Source organism: Salvia splendens, unplaced genomic scaffold, assembly GCF_004379255.2.
Source record: "Salvia splendens isolate huo1 unplaced genomic scaffold, SspV2 ctg43, whole genome shotgun sequence".
Lineage (NCBI taxonomy): Eukaryota > Viridiplantae > Streptophyta > Magnoliopsida > Lamiales > Lamiaceae > Salvia > Salvia splendens.
In genome coordinates, this window is record NW_024599080.1 from 955 (window position 1) to 19,331 (window position 18,377).

An 18,377-nucleotide genomic window follows, 5' to 3' on the forward strand; every position below is an offset into this window, starting at 1 on the left:
CTCACAAGAAGCGGTTCCTACTTTTGTGACTCAAGGGCCATGAGTGAATTTAAACAAATTGGATAAAAAGGAATTTCAAGAATATACAAATATGAGACTGCATATTCGAGGAGAGCTTAACAATTCATACAAACAAGATAAGCCTTCTTTTATGGCGTCCATCTCATAAAAATTCCAAGATTAAACGTGTTTAGCCTAGAGCAATTATGAGATGGGTCACCCCTATCAAGTATTTCAGAGAGCGTATGAGTCAGGACAGGGCACACTGGAAAGACTTGTGATGTGTGTGGGGGATAGTCATTAGTCTGGGAACTAGATCGTTACAATCATAGTGTTTGGTGGATGAAATTAACGGATAAAGCTAACATATGTGATACCCTTTTGATTCGTTTTTTCTTGTGCTCTTTCGTTACCTTTCTTATGTAGTGGTTTATGATATATAATTTGTTTTTATCGTTATAATAATTTTGTTGTTTTTTTGATGATGTTTAAGTTCTAAACTAATTTTGTTCTATTACTACTTTATTGCTTGCCAAATTTTGGCTCTATGCATTTCTTTTATATGAAAACACCATTATAATTACTCCACTAAGTATATATTCAACTTCTCTCTCAAAACATAACATTACAACTAGTTACCTAGGTAGGTAGGAGTATTACAGTTTGTCTAACTTGAATATTGTAAGGCAATCTTGGTTCTCTTTTTTATAAATAGAATCCGTACACCTAACTAATTAATATCGATCAAGTTTTTGGTACGTTCATTCGGTGCAAAAAGCAAATTTTCACAAATTATAAGAGCAATGAAGTGATTGTTTGGACCACAATTCATTTTCAGCTTTCTAGTATCGTGTTCCACTATCAATTTGTTTTTATATCATAAAACGACGTTTCTTTATTATGTTTTCTTATCCAGTATAAAGTTTTCTACAAATCTAAAAACGATCACATTATTTCTGGTTGATCCTAAAAGCAAATTAGGTTCTCCTTGATGATCTGAGGCAATCGTCCCCTCTCGCACCCTCATCTTGAATTCGCCGCTCGCTAATTTACAATAAACCACATTGTAAGTCACATCTAACGTGTAACAATGGAACTTTTGTTATTGAGATTTTCCTTATAACTTAAGAGGAAAAGTAGGCATTTTTTGCCTTTTGCAACCCATAAATTAACTATGTTGGTTCCGACAAACATAGGTTAGAAGATTGTTTTATGTGAGTATTAGTGTTTGCTTCAGTCAGTAAAATATTGAGATAAGGTTGTTGGCTTATGAATTAAGCCTCAATCAAAGGCAAAGTAATTAATTTTATACACACAGTTATTCCTCTGACTCGTACAACAATACTAGTGTTTTAATCAGCTTTTTATTACTATCCAATATTAATTTAGTATTTAATAATATAACGAGACTAAAAAAAACAGATAATGAGAGAGAAAGGTCACCCATCAATCATCTATTGATTTTCAACATTTTAATTTCATTGGGCATATTACTATGTTGGTAGAATAACTTATCTTGAAAATAACAACTTAATTACTTATTAAATAACCAAAGTGATTTGTTCCTTTGTTAAACATATTAGTAAAAAGAAAAAACCAAGCTCAAAACATGATTGTAAATTGGGTTTATACTTTCAGTTTTTTTTTATTATATAGATTTATTTTATTTTTTTCTTGTGTACTATGATATATGACCTCATGGAATTGTTTGGGACATTATTTATTCTCTATTTAATATCCGATTTTTTATTTATAATTTTAGTTCACTTTTGTTAGATATATGTGTGCTTATTTTCTATTTTATCAAGTAAAAGAATTGTTTATTTTTTTCATTTTAAATTAAAAATAATATTTTTTTTATAATTAAAGTAATGGTCCAATGGGCACATATCTTAATTTTTAATAAGACGGATCGGATTTTGGAAATTCTGACTGATCAGAATATATAGGTTTTCATAACATAAAATATTATTTTAAAATTTTAAATAAGTACCTACTTATATAAAAAAATGAACTATAAGATTAGATAATTTAATTATAACATATGCCTTTGTACCAAAATTATTATGTATGCACCAAAATTATTATGCGTCTATTTTTCGAATCTTAACGTAGATAGTCGGATGCCATTGTGCATGTAACTTTTTAAAATTTAACATGGCATAAAATTACCCTCATATTTTGATCTAATATATCAGAAATTATGAACAATGTCAATATTTAAGTGCCAAATAAATTGATGAATGATATTTTTAATACAAAGTAGATAACTTAAAGTTTAAAGTGACATTTTCCTAATACTTCATTCCATTGCCCAACCTTACCTAAAATCAGTCTAGCTAGATAGTACTCTAGTATTTTTTTATGGAGAAATATATGAATTTATTTTGGTAGGAGTAATATATTTTAATAGACGGCTGAATGCTTGAATTTATACAAATGAAGTACCATGAGCATTTTTTCTTGGAAAACGTGGAGATATTTGTTTCATCCAATTAATTAGTATATGAAAATATGAAATATATCCAATCATATAATTAAAGATGATGGATGGAAAAAATAGGGTTCACATATTCATGGATTTATTACAATGATTATCCCATTTGTCTGTTGGTTTTGGCTCCTCAACCACATCCTTCCCCACCACACATGTATTCAATAACAATTAATAATTAGGTAATTTTATTTATTTAAGTACGGCTTAATCTATCTACAGTACGAATGTTGTGAGATTAATTATGTTAGTAGATTAATTATGTTAGTAGCTAGCTAGTAAGGTAACTACAATAAATATATATTTTATGATATGGAATTAATTAAATTAGCTCATATCAAATGATTAAAATAATTAAATTAATTTCCTACTTATTATAAATAATTAAATAAATAAAATAATGCCTATATGCTATATATAGAATTTAGGCAGCCATGTGAATATCACTAGTGGGTAACGTGCCTATGTATACACCAAATTTAAATTGAATCTTACTCATCTTTCAATTTTTTTATTTAAAAGTAAACGATAATTAATCAAGCAAAAAATCTCTTGTTTTGTGAACGTGTCGATATAGTCAGCCACGATGTTGGAACTAATATTACTATAAACGAATATTGATATATTTTATTTTACTTAGGTGAATATGTAGAGTAAATTTTACTATATATACACGATCACTAGATTAAAAAAAGACCGTGTTGGTGTAGAGTGGTTAATAATTGAAACCAAAGATTTCGTGCTTGAGGCCATAACTTTTAAATTTCTATTCATTTATTAAAAAAAATATCATGCAATTCATTTAGTAATTGTATTTTATTAATATTGTATAAAAATATTTCAAATCGTACTTATGCAACAATTTTACAAAATGTCACTCGTGTTTAGATTTAGATCCATACAAAGTGATATATTACTTTATAATTTTATTAGCTATTAATTCCATAGTAATCTGATTTATGAAATTATATATGAATGAAACTTGACACATATTTATAGTGGACTAGTGGAGTATATGTTATGTGAGAAACTATTATAAATATTAAATACAACAAATATATTTATCTATAGATGCTTTATTATGATTAGTTTTCACCATACATAAATAATGCATATGAAAATTTGTGACTGCGTGTCAAAATTATCCGAATTGACCTATAGTAATACTTAATTAAACTGTTTAACATAGAACTATTAATATTACTGACAATTAGAAGTCAATTTTATCAATCCCAAAGACGTGTCAGTCACTCAAATCTCATTCAGATCAACCATATTACCTACTAATTATATTTTAATACTTACAATATTACCATTGATGATCCCATCAAAACTTCCCATTTCTTCTTCCAAACCATGAATTTAAAATAATAATTTTTCTTCTTATACTACTAATTAACTAACTAATTAATTAATTAGCTCATTTGGAAAAGTACGTTCCGTGAAAGAAAAGCAACTAACCAACCTCACCTATATTTTTTACTCAAAGTCATCAATTTAACTTTTTTTCACAAGTATATTACACTTCATTTATTTATCTAATTTTTTGGCTATTGAATACTCCTTGATCAGTACTAGTTCCATTCAATAACATTAAAAACAATCAAACTTTCAGTTACGGCAATAATTATTTTATAGTATGTTTTTCTTTTTAATATATATCGTGACTACATTACAAAAATAATAGTGCTTTATTTGATTTTTTAAAATTGTTAATTAATGAAATAATTTTTTACTTTATGGAGTACGTTTTTTCTTTTTAATATATATTGTGACTACATTACAAAAATAATGGCACTTTATTTTATTTTTAAAATTTGTTAGTTAATGAAATAATGTTTTATAACATGATGCTGTAGATCACATTCCACATGCCATGATTTTGGATCAGTTCGTAATATTTTTAAATTAATTAAATTAATCGATAGTGTGACAGCAATTTCCTAACCACATAAATAAATAATGAATTCAAACTAATGATAAAATATGTGTTTTCCCAATTCAAAAAAGACAACCATAGTTGTCATGATCATTCATCACCAAATCATCCCACACTAATAAAATCGGACAGATCGAAAAATGAAGAAATTTACGCCAATGAATTAGTCTTATTTGCAAAATTTCGTATTTTTTTTTTACAAAAACATCATCCTCCCAAATCAGTTACTAATTCCAACTATAGAAATTGCAGTAATTAAAAATCTCATTTTTCTATTTGTGGGTGTCCATTATAAACCATGCTATTCTATTTCCGGTAAGCGTTACTCAAATCCTCAAAATCAAATGAAAATTTAATAGTTGATGAGGAATAAAACTTTCCATCCATCTTATAAAACTTTCCACCTGAATCAATTGAAAATTTTATAGTTGATGAATGATTAATTGAGAGATAAAAGGTTTGAATCCATCTCAAGATAGCTCAATTAAATGTAAAAACAAAAAAAAATATACACATCTCAGAAAAGAAAAGATCATAATAATCATAAGCTTGAACCTTTCATCAAGCCAATCAATTAATTCACATTCACTATCAATTAAAAAAAACATAAAAAAAAAATTCACCACCACCGCCGCCGCCGCCGCCGTAATTACACTACGCATCTCCGCTTCACCTCGGCCCTCCTAAAAAACGACTCGATCTGGTCGTCGGCCACGGCCTCGTAGAAGTCGAGCTCGTAGAACCTCCTCTTGCACGCGAGGAGGCTCCCTCGCCTCGGCTTCCTCGGCGCCGGCGGGCAGCTCACCACCGCCGGAATCCGGTGCTCCGCCGACTTCGGCGTATAGCACTCGCTGCTCATGGCCACTTTCTCCGATTCTTGAGAAGATGGCGGCGCCGCCGCCGCCTTCATGATTGGGACGGCTCTGATCTCGAGATCTGCAGACATCGTTACGCGAGCCAGGGGGGGCTGATGGGGGGGCCAAGAGAGAGAGAAAAAGAGGGAAATGAGATTTATGAATGTGAAAAAAAAATGAGATGGTTTGTTTGTGTGTGAAATGTGAAATTTATTGTGTATATATGTATAGTAGGGGTGGGTAGGGGTAGGGGGGGGGGAGGAGGCGTGCGAAGTAAGGTTATTGAGTGAGGAAAAAATGTGGGGTGGGATTTCTTTATTCTTACACAAACATGAGATGAACTTTTGTAACATGTCTATGTCAAGAGATAGTATTTGCTTTTGGAGAAGATGCATCTCTATCTTGGGCTATTTCTTTTTAATCTCAGCATCATCTCCAAACTCACAGTTTTGTTTGTTTGTAACCACTTTTTGTTATTTGCTTTTTCAATGGTCACATGTAATTTGGGGTTTTACTATTCATGAAAAGTGGTTTTGGATTCTTTTCGCTTTAGTTAGTTGGTTCTTGGCTGCATATTTTGTTTGGGATGAGAACGGCGCGTTTTGGCTTGGGATAATGGATTCCGTGGCGTCGGGTTTTGCTGGGGGAATTTTATTCGAGACGGTTTAACGATGTGCTCGTTTGGAGATTTATCTATATGGAATTTTTTGTGGGATAGTTTAACGGTGTGGTTGTGTGAAGATTTGGATCTAGATTTGTGTTTATCGGTGTGTTTGGGATAATGTGGGACCGGTTCTCTCCTTTTTGTGGACTGTAGGTTGTTTCGCGCGTGAAATTTGTGGTGATCTTGCGGGTTTTGAGGTTGAATTTATTATTATTGAAAGGATTTTTTTGTTTCTTTTTTCCATTTGTTGTTGCTTGTTTTGATATCCGCATTCTACGGGATGAGATAAATGCCTTTTGCACCGGAAGACGATTGTGGATTTTTTTATTCCAGTTAATGTGTTGGGTTTCACTTGGGGAATTTTGTGTGTGACAGTTTAACGGCGTGAACATGTAAGGATTTGGATCGAGATTTGTGCTTATCGACGTATCTGAGATAACGTGGGCCATCTCTCACTTTTTTCTTTTTCATTATTGGTTGTTTGGCACATGAAATTTATGGTTGGTTTGCCATTTTTAAGGCTAAATTTGCCATTCTTGAAAAGCTTTTTTTGTTGTTTTCTTTTTCTCATTATTTGTTGCCTATTTTTAATAATACACTTTTTAATTGGATGAGATCGATGCCTTAGGGTCAGAAAAAACAGTCGTGAGATTCTCAGTTACAATTTACGTGATGAGTTTTGTTAGGGGAATAGTATTATTTAAGAGAACTTCACGTGTGATCGTGTTTGACGTGTTTTGTGAAAATTTGGATATAGATTTGTATTTATTGACGTGTTTGAGATAATAATTTTTATGGTGATTTTGCAAGTTCTTGAAAGGAATTTTTTCGTTCCTTTCTCATTTAGATTTGGATGTGTGTTTTATTAGCATGTTCGTGTCAATGTGGGACCATCTTTTCGTTATTATTAGTTGGCTTTTTTGGTCGAAAAAAATAGTTTTCTTTTACAATTTCGGCGTCATGTCCATTTAGAAATTTTTCGTGTAAGACTATTTCTCAGTGTAATTATGTAAAGATTTGGATTTAGATCTATATTTATTGATGTCTTTGTGACAATGTGGGGCATTCTCTTTTTTTTTTATAGTTTATTTTAAATATTTAAATATTGATTATATATGAAAGTATGAATTTTGAGGTAAAATAATGAAAATAAAATGTGGAAAAAATGGATTTTTATTAGGAAGTGGGAAAATATTTTTTTTTATTAATTTTTAATTTTTCATATTTTTTCGATTAAAAATATAATAATAATAAAATGATAAATCAACGGGCCAATCAGAGCATGCCACGTCGACGCCTCGTGCTCTTGCCGTTGGCAAGGACGAGCTCCGCCGCCGCTGCGCTCTTGCCGCTGGCACGGACGTGCTCTTAGCTAAGAGCACGTCCGTGCCAACGGCAAGACCACGAGGCGTCGACGTGGCATGCTCTGATTGGCCCGTTGATTTATCATTTTATTATTATTATTATTTTTAATCGAAAAAATATGAAAAATTAAAAATTAATAAAAAAAAATATTTTCTCACTTCCTAATAAAATATATCCATTTTTTCCACACTTTTAATTTATTTTTTTCATTATTTTACCTCAAAATTCATACTTTCATATATAAATAGTCTCATTTCAAACACAAAAAAATGACACTATACCAAACAACTCTCTCAATCTCAAATTGTAGGATTTTAATTATGTAATTTTTAATTTTTAGGAGTCTAATTACGTAATTTTTAATTTTTAGTATTTTAATTATGTAATTTTTTATTTTTAGGATTTTAATTATGCGGTTTTTATTTTATTTGTCATTTGTAATATTATTTAGGTTTTTATAATGAATTTTAATATTATAGAAATGTTTTTGTTTAATTGAATTTTAAATTGAATTGTGTTCGTCCTTGCGGAAGAACACTGCTGTAGGTGTTGTGCTCTTGCCAGAGAGCAGACAGAAAAAGTGGGTCCGGGCCCACAACCGTGCTCGCTGGCAAGAGCACGGTTGTGGATGCTCTTAGTATTATTTTTGTTTAATGATACTGCGTATTATTACTTATTGGTAAAATGAAATATATATAGAGTGCTACATAAAAATTAACAGAAATTAATTGAGCCAGATATTTGGTCCAGACCTCTAATTTTATCCCCATTGGATTTTGATTGGATATTAATTTACGCATTGAATTTTGTATATTTTGTGAGTAGAGTAAATTAAAATAGACCAATTTTCATTGTTTAAATTAACTTGCCTTTTCCTTGTATCTCACTTACGATGACTTGAGCTTTAAAAAAGGATTCTTGAAAAGTGCTTTTTTCTTGCTTGTTTTGAGGGTTTAATGATTTTAAAGTTGCAATCTTCCATCTTTATTATACATCTCACCTAGATTTTGCAATTCATCAAAGCTATGAGTTACGCTACCACTAGATTGGTAAGAGAAGTAATGAAAACATTATACTTGTATACTTAATATATAAAAATATCGATATAAATAAAAAAAACTATATAAAATTTCCAAGTATATTTAATTTTGGTAGAAGCATTTTCAATTATGTCATATACTATATTTGCGTTATACCATACTATATTGTAAATTATGATACACCCAACTTTTTTTACAATATAGTTTAAATACCAATCATTTTATATCAAAATTGTTTGATACAATTATCCATACTTATATAGAGGGGCTAGGATCACCACCAAGTCAATGCGGGATAAGATTTAAGAGTTTTTAACACGTCCCCTCACGTGTGGGTCGGAATGACACATCAGACTTCCGTCACGTGGGTATGCAAGAGAAGAGATAATGAGATAAAATCAATTATCAAGTTGAGCCCGCTCTGATACCATATTAGAGATGAGTCATTGCAAGTCTCCAACACTATCGAAGCGATGATTATACCATACTTCCTGTACCGTATCGAAAAGTACGATGTATTACCAAATTTTTGATGATTTATTTACTTTATATTCATTAGAGTAAGCCACAATCTTAGAGAATCACTTTAAAATAGTATAAAAACCTTAGTGATCACACTTCTAATGCAGAAATCAGAAGCAATGTATCCTATTTTAGACCAAAAAAGAGATTCTTAACTTAGATGACAATTGGTCTCATTATTCCCATTGCTGTCTAAAGTAATACTAATGCTCTGCTGTTTATACTGACCTTAGTTATGAGGTGTCTTAAATTAATTAATCAATTCAGTCCACATGAAGAATGCTAAGTATATATGTATAGTGTGTGTGTGTGTGAGAGAGAGAGAGAGAGAGATTAGCAACAATAGCAAGTTTAGAAGTTACGTTACTTGAAAAAGTAATAAAAGTGCTAAAATGAAAGGGCTCCCACCACCATCCCCTCACACGCTTTTGGCTCTAAACCAACTTGCTTTTTCCCCACTTTCTATTTTTGTCGGTTTAATTTTTTTTGTTTCGCCTTGAAATATAACTTTAAATAAATTGTGGAAGGTATAGCCAGTGGTTTAGTTATGATTTTGAGAATAAATATTAGTACTACATTTGAGTATAAAAAGTTGAAATTGTGTAATCCTGGCACATAGTTTTATAATGTTGGACAATACAACTGACAACTAGATACGATTATGTGACACATATTTTACTAAGGTTGATAAAAAAACGTTGTTTTGCAGTTTAAGGCGAGTATCTTTGCGAAAGTTTTGAAAAGCTAGGTTGATTGACCTCAAACGTGAGACAATGTTGTTTCATTCACGTTACAATGTTAGAAATAAAAAAAATGGTCGTGAATTTGATGTATTCAACTTGATAGTGCGTGAATGAAGTGTTACTTAATAGATAATAAATATATTTATGTTAATCAATAGATCGAGACTTCAAATCAGCATCATCACCAGATAAATGTAAAACCATTATAAATTTGCTACAAAGCCTTATTTTTGTTAGGGGAATGCATTTTCCTAAAAAACTAATATACTTATAATCACATTGCAAATAGGGATGGTATTATATTCACACAATTATTTCTAATTCCTATATATTCATATGTTCGAAAACTACTACTGTACATGCGGATTACGAGGAAGAATCTGTTTTTGTTTTAATCCGAGGAAGAGAGAATCGATACTATCCAAGAAAATAAGCAAAGATGTGCAAAAACACAATTAAAAATTAGTGATAATTAATAAGAGCTAAGAGGAGCTTCAGCCTATACTAAATATTAGTACTATTTTTATTTGTATAATAACATTCAATATTAATTTACTAAATAGTAGTACTATTTTTTATTTGTATAATATATTTTAACATTCAATATTAATTTATGTGAATCGTTGTGTAAAAGTTTATAGCTAAGTATAGTTTTTCTTAAGACTATTATAGCTTCATGAAGTAAAATTATCTATCTATAAACATATTACAGTGGTGCATGTGCATCTAATCAATATAATTATAAAAATATTCTCCTTTTATTTTTTTTCTTTTTCTTTTTCTAGAACTATAATTGATAATTATAAGACATTTCACATGGTAACTTTATCGATTATTAAATTTTACTGCTTGGATTTTACTCCAATCTAATCAATGAGAATGTTTCCAAAAAACATTAATTATCTAATCTCAACATGTTTGCCACCTCTCTCCCACCCCCAAAATCCACCCCCCCTTTAACCATATTTATATATATATATATATTTTTACTCCATGCCATGTCTAAATTTCTAAGAGATAAATTAAAATACAAATAATTGTGAATTATAAGAATGTGTCGCCAAAAACTACACTACGATACATTTTTTTATCGGACATCTTGATTAAATAGATGGTCAAAATTGATTTATAGGTGTTTTTATCACTAAATTTATTTTTGTACAGTAAAACTTTTTTATAATACTAGTATCATATAATACCGAGTTGAATTTAATTAATGTAAAGAGATTTATTTTTTATTTAATCATTCTCTTCGATGTATATTATACAAGGCAAGTAGTCAAATAATATCAAGATTTATATGTGTTATACATTACGATTAATATTTAATTCATGACAATCGAGATTCATATAAGAAAATATTCCCGATTAGATTTCTATTTGATTCTATCTTGATATTATAATTTGTAATTAATTTATATATGTGGTAGGAGAAGGATGCACATTGACATTTGCATTGGATACCATTTGAGATGAGCCATGAATACACGTATCTATCAGGTCTCAATTATCAGATCCATTATATTTAAATATAGATATAAATTTTAATATATAATATATGTGACAAAATAATACTGACCCTTCTAGGAAACTAAGTTCCATATAATTCATCGTATAAAGTCAGTGGACTTCGTTGTTTTATTATTATTATTATTATTATTATTATTATTATTATTATTATTATTATTATTATTATTATTATTATTATTATTATTATATTATATTATTATTATTATTATTATTCTACTTTTAAACCGCTTTTGTATTAATAATATTTCGTTGCTTGCTAATTCTTGTTTAGAACATTTTTTATAAAGATATACAAATAGTACTATCATAAACACTCACTGCACAAACACACATTATTTCAATTTGCTAAAAACAATTGAAAGGAAAATCCAAATTAATTTTGGGATAAAACTTATTCTCCATGAAGCATATATTTCATACATGAGTGTAATTTTTTTTTTTTTTAAAATGATGTCAAACTTCTAATTTTGTCAACTATGCAAATTATTGGCAGTGTTTAATTATCTGGATCTTCATGGAATTGTTATGGACAAATATAATAAATTTACCATTTTTTCTTATCACTAACTAATTTTATAAGTAATTTTTTCTTCTTATCACTAATTAAATTTAAAAGAAACTTTTTAATACCACGTCCACTACATACTAGATTTGTCTAAAATAGTTAATAAATATTTGTAACATACAAAATATGACAAAAAAATTTTTGGATGATAGTAGTATGTGACAGAAAAATATGATATGGACAAATAATTTAATTTTATCCCGTTATTAATTACAGATCCTTTCAGTTATTTCATAAAGCATGCCACGTTTTTAAGATACTTTATTATACACAACTTCAACTAATAATATATTTTAACACACATTTACATAGGGGTGGAGGGCCCCCTAAACAATGTTGATTTCTTTCATAAATATTTTACTAATTTTAAGTTCAAATTAGTATTTATAAATACATTCTTATTTAATTAGTTAAATTTGAGAATTATGAATTCGTTCCATGTCGAAACTTTAATCACATCTATGCTATTCTTATTCATATAAGAAATAATTTTTTTTAGATTTGCTAAATTATTTTAAAAAATGTTACTCTATCATTCCTCTCACAATAAGAGTCACATTCTGCTATTTCAGTCCGTCCTACAATAAGAACCACATTTCACTTTTACCATAAAAGGTAAGTAGGTCACACATTCCACTAAATCACTTCACTCACATTTTATCATAAAACTAATATAAAGAGTGGATTTCATATTTCACTAATATTTTCAACTCAATATTCTTAACATTTCTTAAAATTTATGTATACCCTAAATATAATTTTTATGTGGACGAAATACTATTGTTTTTGGGCATTTCAGTTGCCACCGATTTAACACAATTTTCAACATTTCTAAATATTTAGTAAAGTATGTCCAAAACAAATGTGTCAATAATTGACTGAAATGACTATATATCTAATCTAAGGGCTATATAGTACTCTTTCTGTCCATTAAAAATGACTCATTTTCCCTTTTGGTTTGTCTCAACCAAGATGACTCATTACTTAAAATGGAAACATTTTTATTTCTACTTTATTCTCCCTCTCTTACTTTACTCTCTCCACTTAATACACAAAATAAAAATGCATAAAATTCTGTGTCACCCAAGATAGGAGTCATCTTCTTTGAGACGGAAGGAGTACTTATCAACTATTGGCGCATTCAGATTTTTACTACTATGAATTTTTAATATGGTGAAAAATGTATAGTACTAACTTTTAGTACTTTAATCATTTTTTTACGATCCAAATATTTTGATTTCTTTAATATACCAAAATTCATGGTTAAAATTATACTAATAAATTAATAGTTGGTGTATCTTTAGGCTATTATTCTTTTATTTAAATTGAATAATTTGCAATGATTGTATGCAAAAATTCATGCTCAAGGTGGATTGTTCCTCGTGATTTGTTGTGGATTTTAGCAGACAAATTATCATGTGATTTCACCATCTTAACCACCACCGTTACCTTTATTCATTCACAAGCTTCCTTAACCACACATATTTAATCCATTTGAAATTCATCATTTGTTCTCGAAAACAATTCAATCCACTCCAAATTCCACCCATTTTTTTTGTAGCTAATAGAGTTTGAATACTGAAAACGGTGTTTCATTTTTTATTCAAATCGTTGGATTGTTTTCGTGAATATTTTAGTAAATCTTTTGATGGAAAATCATTAGATTTTTTAATATTTTGTGACGACACTCCAATGGTTGAATATAAGATTGTGAAATGGAGGATCTTGTTTGATAAACCTGGGTTTATTCTATTTGCATTGATAAAATTTAAAGGGGCGATATCAGTAAAAGTAAATAATGCTTTTATATTTTAATGATGTGTGAAATTGTAATTTTCTAACATAATTAAAAAAAATCTCAAAACGATGTTGTTTGAATGATATGGATTAGTAAAAAAACAAAAAAAAGGCAATTAAAAAAATGAGGTTGGATTAATAAAACAAAAAAGGAAAAAAAATACTCCTTGAGTCATTTATTTTTTTTGCAAAAAAAATAACAACTTTGCTCGCTCTTATTTTATTCTCTTTTCACTTTTCTACTTATTATCTCTCCACTTAATTCTTTAAAAATAATTTTCTTAAAATGTTTATTTTATAAGAAAATTGTACTAAACGAGTTAAATGAAGAGATAATAAAATAAGAAATAAAATAAAGTTAGAATGATAATAAACTAAAGAGATGAAAGAAGAATAAAATAGAGATAAATATGTTTCTTTTTTTGCAATGAGTGATTTTATTTGAGACAAACCAAAAATAAAAGTAGGTCACCTTCGGTGGAACGAAGGGAGTAATATATAATTAGAGTTAGAAAACAAAATCAATCTTCAAAAAGAAAAGTCCACGCCTTCAATCGCAAATACTGAGAAATCATGAAAAAGGTATTACTAATATAAACCACCACCTTTATTTAATCAGCCTAGCTTTTATTTAATTTCTTCTTAATCAAACATCCACAAATATAAACCACCACAGTTTCACATCCTCAACACTAAAATGTGGCCACATAATACAAATTTTTAACACCATGTATATGTGCTTCAAAAATTTGTAGTATAAAAAAATGGATTTGATTGAATTGACTCTCAAAAATTGGATCTTCACTTCCATAAACAAAATTCGTGCAACTGCAGCAGAAAGGAAACTGCAAGTCAGTATCATAGCTATTTACAGAACACAAACTCTAAGCTATCAATCTTGTGAGTCTATATTGATTCTTGCAACTTCGGCACCTTTTTCTTCTGTTTTCAATTTTTGAAAACGAACAACGCATGATTATTAGCAGCAAACAGATAACAAGGTAGAGTTCCACGTGATTGGCAGGAAGACAGACAGCAGCAAAATAGATAGTTGGTTTTAAGCAGAAGCTGAAGGCAAAGAAAATATACAATGCTCTATTTGTTTATAAGAAGAATCCTGATTCGGATAAAAGATGTAGCACAAGGTATTAGTAAACGATGACTTACTGTGTAGTTTTGATGGCAGAAGAGTACTCTGAACCATGAGACGAACTATTGCTGCTGTGTTGCCTGAAATAGAATCACTTAATTTCATGGAGTGGCGCGTTTTTCACTAACTAGGCCATATACAAGAACAGCCCGATGCTGCATCGCAATAGTTCAATGTGAAAATGAAATTTTTTATTTCATTCATGAACATAAACAAGAAGCCCGATATAAGACTATAGACTGCTATGGTTATAAAAGTGATGCTTAATTTTCCGCATGCTTCTAATTATTTGTTTTATCGTTAAAAGAGATGGGGTTCAGAGGCACGGCCAAGTTGTGGTGTCTCCTAGAAATGCAGCAAAGTTACATATTGAATTCTAATACGACAGATGATATCATGAGAAGTAAAGTAAATCGAGAGAATTTGAAAGTACCGCTATATACTATTTCACTCCAACTTGTTTCAACAAGTGCCGATAGCTACGGCCTCTTATAACACGCTGCCACTGGAAGTGAAAGGAATGTTTTAAGCTCAGATTTAGCCGTTCTTGAACAAGCCTGCAACACTTATATATCAGGACATGCTACAAAAGGCACTTTGTTCAGCTACTGAATCGAACTCATGCATCAGCATATCTTACCATCTAACAAGGCACCTCTGGATCCCACGGCTGACGGGGCGAATATAGGATGGATCACGTTGGGTGTACAACAAACCAACCTGCAGAATGTATTTGATTTAGAAAATGATACTGTTGAAAGTATGCTATACCCTCTGATATGAGCTGGATAGCGGGAGAGTTAACATGTGTTAAGTACTATAATTGTCTGTCGTAATAAAGGACTAATCATGGCATATCTTCTATAAAGCACCACTTCTGTTACCCTTCATGGTTTATGGAAACATAGGAAATTCTTAAAAACAAGGAAGTTCGAAAAAGCTCACAAGATGATTGCCATCTGTAGCTTACAGGAAGTAGAAACTCCACAATTCAGGTGTGAGGTAGTTCGTGTAGAAAATGTGCACGCGCATATAAGAGACAATAGCGCAACCTTGATTTGTGGAATGCCGAGAAAGGCAAATAATGAACTAAGAATCCAATGTTACAGTGACAAAGTAAAGAAAACAAAAGTCATTATTACCTGTAGCAGTGCATCAGCAGCTGGATCCTCCAAGAACTCGAGGCTCCAGTCAGCAAAGTAATTAACCTGCATTGAATATTAAGGAAAATCATGTTTTTATTTTTTTCAGAAATTCAACTGACCAACTCATTTACATGAGCAGAACATCCGAAGAACTCAAATACCAATTTAGAAAACTAGACTACTTCCAAGCACTCCCCCTGATTTTTGAATCGCTTAAACGGACATAACATTCATCGAGTAGTAATATTTTGACTATAATATAACAAAGTAAATGAGGACCAGACCTTATTTCTGATGAAGGAAATAAAATGACGAACAATATAGCCAAGTACAAATCACAGACTAAATGTGGCTTTATCATTGAAAAGAACTAGCTCCACAGTTTTAGGTTCAGTTTTACCGCAAATCCTGCATTCACTAGAGACTGAATGAAGTCCATTAGTTGAATTTTTGCCCACACTGCTATATCTGTTTTAGGGGGATGCCTCCAAGGAGCACCAACTCGTAATGTATCCTCCGGGATTTTCCCATTTTGTGCATCAACAGCAAACTTTTCCAGGAGCAATAATGCTTTTTCCATGGCTGGATTTACAACGCTTACCTATAGCAGAGAAATAGTGTTAAATAGAAAACAAATGCGGAGCTCGAGAAAAATGAATAGCTTTTTCATATTTCTGCTAAAAAGCAAACATATGAGCAACATACAGGGTAGAGTAAATTCTTGCAATGCAAACATATTATCTGGGAATAAAAAATTGACTGCCTCTACTAAAATTCGTCATCCACACGCAATCTTGAACAATGAACCAATAGGAATCTTATACATGCCAAAACTTCAGAACTAAGGGTTTTTCTGTAGGGATGTGGAACATTCATGCCCATCATAAGAAAAGGGAAAAGAAATGGAAATGCAGATCAAAATTTAAACGTATTAGAACCGTACTTGCAGGTATGCCAGATACAGGTCCATGATATCTTCAAACGTATTCTCAAAGTTCAACCTGTGATTGGAAGGATATACATGTTTAGCCACCTTTTTAGGAAGTCTGTAAGCAAAAAACTAAACCTAGAGAACTAGAACAAGATGATTACTAAGAGAAAATGCATAGTTTGCAATAAAACTCACTATTGGCCAGTACATGTAAAGAAATTTAGCCTATTAATAGTGCTTACTTTTGGTAATCATTACTGAGCTTGAGAGCATAAACCTCAAATAGATGTCGGGAATTTGGGCCCAGTACCTCATTAATCACCTCCCACTGCACATTAGATTAGCAATGTGAGTATATGAACCATTTGAGAATTAATTTGTGTGTCTTTCATATCTCTACAAGATCAAGTACTTATCAGAAGCATAAGCACAAATGCAAGACTTCAATATTTGGAAAAGGTGAACTTTTGACAATCAGATCTTGAAAATGCAGAGATGCAGTGAAAAGAACTAAGCAACTGAACTGTAAACCAAAGAACCAAGAACAAGATGTTTACAGAGTTTGCTCGTAAAGATCTACGTCTACGAGAGGATAGCTGGAATTCACTATCAAGAACAAGAAAGAGAATACAAAATTTCACACCATCATCAATAGACCATCTACTGAGGACATGCATTCTACTGATCATGTTAGTAGTGATTAGCTAATCACTACTAATCCAACACCATACCCATCAGTACAATTATCAATACTACAGATTCTTCTTAGTGCTTATTGATCGAATTTTTTTGTCGTACTTATTACTCCACAAGATTCAAATAGCCCCATGTTATATCCAAATTAACAAGATTAGGTAATTAGGCTTCATCTTTATGGTTTAACAGTGTACCACAGACCATTCACCAGCAATTACTGATTCTTCTTTGATCTATATTCTTACTTCTCTAAACAATAGAAACAATGATCCAAAATCCAATGGAGAATCAAGACAACTGGCTCTTAGTATATGCCAAGCACAAATCAAGTAACGAAAAGCCACACAGAAGGAACAAAGAGGCATAATCTTAACAATTATTGCTGACGTATTAAGAACTATGGTGCCAAGAATCTAATATACTTTTTTAGCAATCATGTTTCATACTATAATTTATAAGAAAACATGAAAATTTTTCAAGGAACTAATTATTATCACAAAACTTACAAATGACTAAAGTTTCTTTAATCAACAATACCTCAGACTGACTAAAATAATCACCAACCATATGCAATTTTCCTTCTGCTGGAGACCATCCGAATGTCTGAAATTAACATTTGCATCAAAATAATTGAAGCTCAACTAATAGCACATGCACAAACATACGAGGCTGTTTACCTCACGGGAAATGAAAATATCTGGAAATCCAAAATCAATAAAAGCTCTATACGAGTAGTATCTGCATTTTTTTGAGCTATGGTAAGAAACTAGAACAACAAGTGCACTAAATCAGTAGTAATGGATAGTGACATTAATCAACTGGAAGAACAATTATGAAGTCAGAACACAAACTCATGCAGCTAATAATTTTGGTCAAGACTAAGCTTTAATGTATCTTTTGTTTTACTGCAGTGTTTGGTCAATTGGTTCTAGACTTCCAAAT

At 30.6% G+C, this 18,377-nt stretch overlaps 2 protein-coding genes across 2 annotated transcripts; both read right to left on the reverse strand.

The window, feature by feature from the left end:
• Nucleotides 1-4,891: 4,891 nt before the first annotated feature.
• LOC121790172 (cyclin-dependent protein kinase inhibitor SMR3-like) lies at nt 4,892-5,459 on the reverse strand. The gene has a single exon (XM_042188446.1). It carries the CDS (start codon nt 5,377-5,379, stop codon nt 5,083-5,085), a length of 297 nt encoding a protein of 98 aa, XP_042044380.1. The 5' UTR covers nt 5,380-5,459; the 3' UTR covers nt 4,892-5,082.
• An 8,833-nt stretch (nt 5,460-14,292) lies between these two features.
• Nucleotides 14,293-18,201, reverse strand: LOC121790171 (the record flags this gene model as incomplete). The annotated part of the gene is made up of 9 exons (XM_042188445.1): nt 14,293-14,818; nt 15,097-15,220; nt 15,304-15,383; nt 15,806-15,871; nt 16,209-16,409; nt 16,752-16,809; nt 16,982-17,067; nt 17,973-18,038; nt 18,113-18,201. Coding segments are annotated over 8 exons (761 nt in total), but the record flags the coding sequence as incomplete, so codon positions are not given.
• Nucleotides 18,202-18,377: the final 176 nt, after the last annotated feature.

What these genes read in the sequence shown, in the direction of transcription:
- LOC121790172 (XM_042188446.1), bottom strand. Translation starts at nt 5,379, where the DNA reads ATGTCTGCAGATCTCGAGATCAGAGCCGTCCCAATCATGAAGGCGGCG.